The following is a 10,049-nucleotide window of genomic DNA, read 5'->3' as shown; positions in this document are numbered from 1 at the left end:
TCATGTTCAAAGGCCATTCACCCGTTTCTTTAGTCATGTCTCCAGAGTTTATGGAACCCTGTCCTACTTCAGTTCCCCGGGGTGACTGGGCCCTACCCTCACGGAGCTGCTAAGGGCGACAGGCAGATCTTACATTCTGGGCGTGCAGGTCTTCACACCAAGGTGCCCTCCTCCGAGAGGCCCTCCAGGATTGCCCTGGCTAAAGGGGTTCCCCCCAAGTCACCAATCTATTGCTTTGTTTATTTTTAATTCATTTTTTTGGAGCACTTGTCATAGCAGAAAACTATCTCATTTATTTGTTTACTCCCAAATGATCTGTCCCCTTCCTCCTCCCACCCAGTCCATGAGGGCAGGGAGTCTCATTTATTCACTTGTGTTTTTCTAAGCACCTAGTCAGTACCTGGTACACAGAAGCCACTCAATACATTTCTTTAAAATATTTTTTATTGATTTCAGAGAGGAAAGCAGAGAGAGAGAGAGAGAAACTTCAAGGATGAGAGAGAAACATTTATCGGCTGCCTCCTGCACACCCTGCACTAGGTATCAAGCCTGCAACGTGGGCATGTGACCTGACTAGAATTGAACCATGATCTCCTGGTTCATAGGTTGACACTCAACCACTGAGCGACACCGGCTGGGCAATACACTGTTAAAATAAAAAAATAATAATAACATAAATCGGTCAATGCTGTCAGAGAAAAAAGTACAGTGTGCCCCGAGGAGGGGCCAAGGTCTCTTCTGTTTTTTTAAAAAAATGTATTGTTATTGATTTCAGAGAGGAAGGAAGAAGGAGAGACTGATAGAAACATCAATGATGAGAAGCATTAATTGGCTGCCTCCTGCACACCCCCTAATGGGGATCAAGCCTGCAACCTGGGCATGTGCCCTAACTAGGAATCAAACCGTGACCTTCTGGTTCATAGGTCAATGCTCAACTACTGAGCAACATTGGCCAGGCAGTGTGTGTGTGTGTGTGTGTGTGTGTGTGTGTATCCTATATAATAAAGAGCTAATATGCAAATGGTCATCACGTTGTCACGCTGTCACGCCGCCACGGCTCAAACAACACTGGGGAGAGAGGAATGGGGACCAGCCAGACACAAATGAGCTTGCAAGAGAGTAATGGGGACCGGCTAGGCTGTGGCCTGGGAGAGGGACAAGTCGTCCCCCCCATGCTCCCGGGCGCCAGTGGCTGCGTCTGCACCTGTGGCCTGGGAGAAGGACAAGCCACACACCCTGTGGTCCCAGGTGCCAGCACCTGCACCTATGGCCCAGAAGAGGGACAAGCTGCCTGTCCTGAGGTCCCAGGCCCCAGCACCTACGGCTGCTGCCCAGGTGAAGCTACCTGCCCATGGTCTCCTGCAGCTGTAGCCGGCCCGGGCAAAGCTGGCACAGGTCCTGAGTGCCTGCAGCCATCCAGAGAAAGGGAAGCCCAGGTCCTGGGTGCCTGCAACCGGCTGGAGGAGGGCATCCTGGGTCATGGGTGCAGGGCAAGGCAGAGGTGGTTAGGGGCAATCAGACCAGCAGGGGAGCAGTTAGGGGCTATCAGGCAGGCAGGCAGGTGCACAGTTAGGAGTCAGCAGTCCCAGATTGCGAGAGGCAGTTGGACATCCCTGAAGGGGTCCTGGATTGCAGAGGGTGCAGGCCGGGCTGAGGGACCTTCCACCCCCCCCCCCCCCCCGCATGAATTTCATGCACTGGGCCTCTAATATATATATATACACACACATATGGTTGATTTCAGAGAGGAAGGAACAGGGAGAGAAAGATAGAAATATCAATGATGAGAATCATCGATCAGCTGCTTCCTGCATGCCCCCTACTGGGCATGGAGCCCACCACCTGGGTGTGTGCCCTGACCAGGAATTGAACCATGACCTCCTGGTTCCTAGGTTGATGCTCAACCACTGAGCCACGCTGGCCAGGTGGCAAGGTCTCTCCTTAAAGGAGTCAGAGATGTCTTCTCAGATGAGGAGGCATTGCATGGGTTGCTGTTTTCTTTAATCCTCACTCTAGGATAAGTTTTTATTGACTTGAGAGAGAGAGGAAGGGAGAGAAACATTGACGTGAGAGAGAAACATCAATTAGTTGCCTCCTCTAAACACCCTGACCTGGGATTGAACTCAAAACCCAACCATGTGTCCACACTGGGAATTGAACCGGCAACCGTTTGGTGTATGGGATGAAGCGCCAACCAACTGAGCCACCCAGCTAGGGCTGCATGGGGTTTTAAAGGATAAGGAGGAGTTCACCAGTTCTGGAAGGAAATGTATTTCTATAACTTATTGTGTGACATTGACGGCTCTACCTTAATTCCCACCCCCACTTCCTGTGAAACTGAGATGAAAAAGACTCTTGCGAGAAGTAAATGAGATGGTATACATCAGCGGTTCTCAACCTGTGGGTCGCGCAACCCCTTTGGCGGTCGAACGACCCTTTCACAGGGGTCGCCTAAGACCATCCTGCAGATCAGATATTTACATGACGATTCATCACAGTAGCAACATGACAGTGATGAAGCAGCAACGAAAATAATTTTATGGTTGGGTCACCCCATGAGGAACTGTATTTAAAGGGCCAGAAGGTTGAGAACCACTGGTATACATGCAATGCTTACCTAACGGCCAGGTACAGAGTACACAGTCCACAGAGGCAGCTGTCAAGACGTTCTGAAAGCAGTTAGTGTGGCACTAAGTGCATAGTGGGTATTCAGTCCTTGGTCTCCAGACTTGCTCGTCTGGAGAGGGAGTTAAGACAACTGCAGTCCTGGGAGCAGTGCAGGGCTCTGTAGGAGACGGACAGACACAGGTGTGTAATACTCACAATGTGCCAGACACTATCCTCACAAGTGTGAGTCAACCCCCCTACGACCTCGGCGGAGAGAGGTCCCGGGATCTGCTCAAGTTCACACACCTAGTGATTGCCAGCATTAAGATTCAGATCCAGGTTGTCCAGGCCCAGAATTCATGCTCCAAACTGCTACGTCCTTGTGAGGACATGCAAAGGGAGCCCAGACGAGTTTGTCAATCAGGCTCGTGGCACGTGGAAGAGGTGGTGAGTGCTCAGGGGAGGAAAAGAGGGACTCCGCCTGGAGAAATCACAGAAGACTTCCTGTAGGAGGTGGTATTTAGGTTGGGTCTTGAAGGATGAGTAGGAGTTCACTAGGAAAAGAAGGATATTGAGAAAGACATTCACTCATTCAATTAACATGTCCAGGAGTCGAGCCTGAACTGGATGATTCTGGGGAAGCAGTGATTAATCAGACCTGGGCTTGGCCCTTCCTGGGCTGCTCATCAGATGATGAAAGAGAGGAAGAGAAGCAACAAGAATGGGGTGATGGGAAGGACAACAGAGGGGAGGACATGGATGAGAAAAAAAAAAAAGACAAGAGAATGTTCTCCACACTCTGCCAAGATCTGGAGATAATAAGAGAAAGGGAAAAGTGCTGGTTCCGGGCAGGTGGGCCACCGGGGGCCTCGTGGTGTGAGGATGTGAGGAAGGGAGTAGGTTATGGCAAGTGTGTGTGAATCCCATTGGGACTGTATTTCTCAAACATCTTTGTGGTCTCTGCTTCTTTCAGTCAGAGTCAGTCTCTCTCTCTCTCTCTCTCTCTCTCTCTCACTGGATCTTTCTGTGTCTCTATCTCCCTCTCCCTATGATTTCTTTCTCTTTCCCCACCTCACCCACATCCCGTCTCCTGTGTGGCTTCTTGCCTCTGAGTCCTGCTTCTTCACCCGCCTGCAGCCTGGTTTCTGTGCAGGGCTCCTGTTCATTGGTCATTCAAGGCTCCAGAGCCCGCCTTAGGGATCTTCCTCCTCACCTTCATCCTCCTTCAGGCCACTGACTGTCCTGCATGTAGATCCGGTACCTGGAGGTCATGGGGAACAAGGGCTCCCCCTCTTTGGAGACGCCGGGAGGATTCTATGTCCTAGGGCCCCTTCCCCATGTAATCAAGCCCTGGCCCAGCGGGCAGTCAGCTCTTTCTAACAGGGGATCCCCCTGTATGGCTCCCTCTCAAGGCATCCAGGCCAGGCCCCAGGGCTTCCTCCTCCCCCAGTGACATTTCCCAACCCCAATTAATCACAGGGTGGCCCCAGGGAGGAGGAAGGACATGGCATGGCGAACCATAAAGAAGCAGGGACACCAGGGCCAGATGCCAGGACCCAGGCGCCAGAGGTCATGCAGCTGGGATTTGTCTGTGCTCTGCTTTCTCTCCTGGCAGGTGAGGCTCCTGCCATCCTCCCTGTCTATCCCGTGGACCCTCTAGGGCCCCAGCAGCCTCTCCACGGTGCCCTTCATGCCCCCAGCCTTCTGCTCCTGCCCTCCAGGCGTCTCTGCCTCTCCCCCCAGCCCTCCCACCTTGCTCTTCACTGACCTCCCTCTGCCTCTCACCTGCCTGCAGGGAACAGCTGGGCAGACACCAGAGCTATTGGGGCTCAGGAATGCCACCCCAACTCGCAGCCGTGGCAGGCAGGCCTCTTCTTCCGCACGCACCTATTCTGCGGGGCGACCCTCATCAGTGACCGCTGGCTGCTCACAGCTGCCCACTGCTACAAGCCGTGAGTGACCGCTCTGGGGAGGAGGCGACTTGTGAGGAAAGAGTGAGGTGGACAAAGGCTCTGGAAAAGGAGGGAGGGAGCTGTGGGCCAGAAGGGCTGAGCCTCTATTTCTCTTCCCAGAAGTTCAACTCAAAATTACAAATTTGTCAACTTTTCCTAATTCTAGAGTTTTTAATCATCTGGTTCTAAGAGTCTATGATTGGAAATGTACACCCTTAGAATCCTCGACTCTGGCCCAGAGAAATCCAGAACTGTAGACTCCTAAAATCTTGGATCGACTAGATTCTACAGGAGCCTCAGAGAATTCTAGAATCTTAGAAGTCCAGAGCAGCGCTGGCAATGAAATATAACACCAGCCATTTAAATTTAACATTTCTAGTAGACACGTTGCAAAAGAAAAACAAGAGATTTCATTTTAATAATGGATTTAACTTTAAATATTATTTTGACATGTAGTCAATGTTTAAATATCTACAAATGTCATCGTTTATTCTTGTGTGTGTGTGTGTGTGTGTGTAAGCCTTTGAAACCAGACGTGGATTTTACATGTCTGACACATCTCAATCGGAACTAGTTGTACTGGACAGAGCAATATTAAAATCTTAGATTCAGAGTCTTCTGTCTGGATTCATCAAATATAGACACTCCTAGTCCTAGAATACTGTGATTTGTAACATTCAGAATCTTGAACCAAGAAAATTCTAGAAGGTTCTCTTCATAAACATCTAGAATTTGTTGGATTTAATATGGCAGAACGCTATGATTCCAGATTCTTAAAATCCCCACACTTTTCATTCAGAGAATTCTAGGTTCTCCAACTATTTGAACCCTAGATTTTCAAATTTCCAGTCATAGCTTCGTAGAATTCTGGAATGATAATAATCTTGTGCGATTGCTTCAAAATATTAGAATTTTAGGCATGCTATGTCCTAGATTTAATTCTGATAATTTTTAAAACCTAGAATATTTGATCTAGAGAAATCTAGAACAGTACAATTTGGGATTCATGACATTCTAAAACATTAGCCTCATAGAAATCTGGAATTTGTGGGTTCCTAGGATGTTAGAATCCTAGAGCTTTAGATTCTGAGCATTCTAATGGAATCATATAGAATCCACCTGAGGCAGAGATCCTGTTTGCCTATCTCTGGAATGGAGCTGTCCACTCTGTTCTGATGCTCTTCAGGAATGAAGCACAGGTATTGTTTACAGGATGCTGTGCGGGAATGTCCCATCATGCATTGCTCCATGACGGGGCCTCTTGCAGCTCAAGGTCTGCACACCAGGCTAGATTTCAGCTCCAAACACAGAGAAGAAGCAAAGAGGGGTGGAGGTGGAAGGGATGAAGGGACAAGTATGAGTGTTAGTGGGGAAAGGGCTAGTTGCGGAGGCAACACAGTGACAGAGACACACAGAGATAGAAATAACCTCACACTCCTCGAACCCGGCATTCTCCGGGAACAGGCTGGCCCCTCCTGTGAGAGGTCGGAGGTTGTGCAATGGGATGGATATGTAGATCCCCCAGAAAGTCGCCAGCTGACCTAGCCATTGCCCCAGAGCAGAACCAGTGAACGAGGAGCACAGTGAGAAGGCTCGAGGTTACACCTCAGGGGGAAACGCACTGGAGGGTTAGCGATATGGCAGATCGGAAAAGCCCGAGGCCACAGCTGACTCCCGAGTTGGGGATTTTCCATATCCTATCCACCTCCTGCAAGCACACTGGAAGGCACAAACAGCCACTCCTCACAGAAGCCACCAAACCTGCGGGGGCAGGGGTGGGGCTGTTTCTGTGCTGTAGGTGGAGCCCCCATGTGCTTACCTAGTTCCAGGGGACACAGGTCACCAACAAGGCAGCAGGTGGGGCAATGACGAAGGCCGACCCGTTGGCATGGACCTGGGGAAGGGTGTGAGCTTTGGAGGAGAGTTACAAATGCCCAGGCAGACAAAGGGATGGAGTGGGGAGCAGAGGCCCAGAGAGGGTGTGCGCCTGGCTTAAAATCACACAGCACTCTTGGGTCGCACATACGATGGGGACCCAGAGAGGATACGTAGCGTGTGGAGAGTCACCTAACACCGTGGTGGACACGGATTTTGACCCCTGAGGTCTGTCCCTGCAGGTATCTGTGGGTCCGCCTTGGGGAGCACCACCTCTGGAAATGGGAGGGCCCAGAGCAGCTGTTGCGGGTCACGGACTTCTTCCCCCACCCTGGGTTCAACCAGGACCTTAGAGCCCAAGACCACAATAACGACATCATGCTGATCCGTCTGCCCAGGAAGGCACGCCTGGGACCTGCCATCCAGCCCCTCAACATCAGCCAGACCTGCGTCTCCCCCGGCACCCAGTGCCTCATCTCAGGCTGGGGGGCCGTGTCCAGCCCCATAGGTACAGCCTTGCCCATGACACACTCCTTTACATCTCACGCTGAGGGTCTAAATCCCTCCTCCTTCTCTGTCTCTGCCTTTCATGTCTATCCTCTATCTATTGATCTATCTCTCCACCCATATATTCCAGCAAATCTAAGATGCTATACATTATAAGGTGCATCATTATTTCACCTCATATTATTTATTCTCGTATTATTGAGAATGGGGGGGGGGGGTTCCATTGACCCTTGTGAGATACCATTTACTGGAACTCACCTCCTGATTTCGGGGTGTTTAAATGTGAAAAAAATATATGTATCTTAGAATCCAAATAAGGCCTTCTATTCTCAGAGTCAGAAATCAAAGACCCATTAGCCAAATTTGGCTTCCCACATCTTCCCACATCAGTGCTGGTTTTCCAAGTGTCTTGAAAAATAATGTCTGAATTTGTTGCTGCCAACATCTAAAACCTGGGAGATTCTACCTAACAGTCAGGGTTCTTACTCACATTCATTCCCACAAGAGCTACCAATATTGGAGAGAGTGCAGGTGGCCCCCTGCAGGCCAAACCACAACAGTCTCCTATTTATCCACCAACCCCCTGGATGCACCTGAGTTTGCATGCATGTCTGTAATTTTTGCACATTATATACGTGGACATATGCATATGTATATCCATGTCTATCTCTATATGCGGTAACTCCCTCTATCTCTACCTCGTATCTCTAAATCTTTATCTCTGTCAGTATCAATGACCATCTCCCGATAAATGTCTCCTCCTCTTTAACTCACAGCCTTCTCACTGGATATCTCTGGGCACATTTCTATTACTTCATGGCCTCCTCTGAGAATTTCTTTCCTCTTAAGAGGTTTCTAGCTCCTGGATGGTCTCTATATTTTGTATGTAAATTATCTATGTGCCTCTTCTTGTCTCTTGCCTCTCTGTCTTTTTTCTCCCTCTCTCCCTGCATCTTTCTGTTTCTCTTTCTCCCTTTCTCCTTCTTCATATACATCCATTTCCCTTCTATGCTAGGATTCTGTCTCTCTGTCACTGTCTTTGATTCTATCTTGGAGAATCTTATGCTGTGGTTCCAAGGGTCCTCCTTAAGAAATGGAGGGGGAGCCCAGCGGCGTGTTTCAGTGGTTGAGCATCGACCTATGAACCAGGAGGTCACAGCTGGATTCCTGATCAGGGCATATGCCCAGGTTAGGGGCTCAATCCCCAGTAGGGGGCGTCCAGGATGCAGCCAATCAATGATTCTCTCTCATTATTGATGTTTTTATCTCTCTTCCTCTCTGGAATCAATAAGAATATATATATATATATATAAAATATATTAGTGGCTCAGTGCATGAAATTCATGCACGGGAAGGGGGGTGTCCCTCAGCCCAGCCTGCACACCCTCTCCAATCTGGGACCCCTCGGGGGATGTCCAACTGCTGGTTTAGGCCCTCTCTCAATCCAGGACCACTGGCTCCTAACCGCTCACCTGCTTGCCTGCCTGCTCGCCCCCAACTGCCTCCCCCACTGGTCTGCTCGCTCCCAACTGCCCCTCCCCGCTGCTGGCCTGATTACCCCCAACTACCCTCCCCTTCTGGTCTGATCGCCCCTAACCACCTCTGCCTTGGACCTGCCACCATGCCTTTGTCCAGAAGGACATCCGGAAGGTCTCCCGGTCTAATTAGCATATTACCCTTTTATTAGTATAGATTTTTTAAAAAGAAATGGACAGGGAGGGTGCTGAATGAGATGAGTAAAGCTGCTGATCCTCTGTGACCTCCTTCCCCAACAGTGGAGTACCCACTCACACTGCAGTGCGCCAACATCAGCATCCTGGAGCCCAGACTCTGCCGGCGGGCATATCCCGGCCAAATCTCCAAGCGCATGCTCTGTGCCGGCCTGTGGGAGGGGGGCCGTGGCTCCTGCCAGGTGAGATCTACTCTGGGGAGGCGGTGGAGGATGGGGATCCTGCTACCACACTGAGGCCTGGGAGAGGACGGGGCCAGCACCAGGATTTCTGGATCTAAAAGAGGAGGGAATTGGAGGGGCGGGGGGAGGGGTCTGGTTTCTAAGTCCTGGGGAAAGAGGGTGCTAGGGGCCCAGAATGCTAGGTCCCAGGGAGGGGTGAAAGCTGTGAGCTTTTCCTCCTGGGTCTGAGGGAGGAGGGCCTGGAGACCTGGATGTCTGGGTGTCAGGGGAGCGGAAACGGGGTGGTCTGTGTGATGTCATACTAGTCATGAGACGGGCCTAACCTTTTCTCTGCTCTTCTCCCGCGCACAGGGCGACTCTGGGGGCCCCCTGGTTTGCCATGGGACTCTGGCTGGTGTGGTGTCTGGGGGCTCAGAGCCCTGCTCCCGACCTCGGCGCCCCGCCGTCTATAGTAGCGTTTGCCACTACGTGCGCTGGATCAGAAAGATGATGGAGGAATACTGAGCCCTCGTGCCTTGGATGACGGGGGGCGGGGCACAGGGTAGGGGGGCGTCCATCCTCCATGGTCTCCACCCGTGCCCTCAGCTGTCCTGGAGAGCAGCCTTCTGGATACTTAGGCTCCGCACCCTCGGGATGGAGCAGGAAGACACTTGTAGCCTCCTGATTCCAGCTCTAAGACAGCAGCAAGAACTACCACCTTGTGCAACAGCACCACCTGGTGGCTCAACCCCAGGCTGGCAATAGCCCCGCCCCTCGGAACTTTGCCCAATGAGAGGTCTCCGCTGGACTCCAGCCCGTGGGGCCCCGCCTCCTCCTTTGTCAGAGTCCTCGCCCCCCTGACGTCAGGGGTGCTGTAGCTTTCCCCCATTGGCGAGCAGGGTCTGTTCCCGCCTCTTGCAGCCCTGTTTTGGGCGAGTCCTGGGTTCGAATCCTGCCCTGGACCATCTGGGTGAAGTCGAGGGGAGAGTCTGGGTTTCTTCAGATCCAATGGGTGGTTTTGCAATAAATGCATGGAGCCCTTTCTGCTTTCTGCTTGGGTCGTGGGATGGAGGAAGGGCAACGGAATGGGCGGTGGACCGCTGGTAGGGAACCGTCACCGCGTTAAAATTTCCCCGGAGCCCTTCGTCGGTCCTGCCTGAAGTCTGTCCCCATCAGCCCTATTGCAGCAAGCCTCCTGGGTTCTGTCAGGCTGGTCC

At 51.4% G+C, this 10,049-nt stretch overlaps 1 protein-coding gene across 1 annotated transcript; it reads left to right on the top strand.

The window, feature by feature from the left end:
- Window positions 1-4,164: 4,164 nt before the first annotated feature.
- On the top strand, window positions 4,165-9,357 carry KLK9 (kallikrein related peptidase 9). The gene is made up of 5 exons (XM_070402098.1): window positions 4,165-4,222; window positions 4,403-4,559; window positions 6,677-6,942; window positions 8,717-8,853; window positions 9,205-9,357. Exons 1-5 carry the CDS (start codon window positions 4,180-4,182, stop codon window positions 9,355-9,357), a joined length of 756 nt encoding a protein of 251 aa, XP_070258199.1. The 5' UTR covers window positions 4,165-4,179.
- Window positions 9,358-10,049: the final 692 nt, after the last annotated feature.

This window comes from Myotis yumanensis, unplaced genomic scaffold (assembly GCF_028538775.1).
Source record: "Myotis yumanensis isolate MYYU_CA2020_CCGP unplaced genomic scaffold, mMyoYum1.0.hap1 SCAF_23, whole genome shotgun sequence".
Classification (NCBI taxonomy): Eukaryota; Metazoa; Chordata; class Mammalia; order Chiroptera; family Vespertilionidae; genus Myotis; species Myotis yumanensis.
This window is presented reverse-complemented; position numbering and strand designations above follow the sequence as displayed.

Coding starts and splice junctions, on each gene's coding strand:
- KLK9 (XM_070402098.1), top strand. CDS start 4,180: ATGCAGCTGGGATTTGTCTGTGCTCTGCTTTCTCTCCTGGCAG. Junction 4,223..4,402: donor TCTGCTTTCTCTCCTGGCAG/GTGAGGCTCCTG, acceptor ACCTGCCTGCAG/GGAACAGCTGGGCAGACACC. Junction 8,854..9,204: donor GGGGCCGTGGCTCCTGCCAG/GTGAGATCTACT, acceptor TCCCGCGCACAG/GGCGACTCTGGGGGCCCCCT.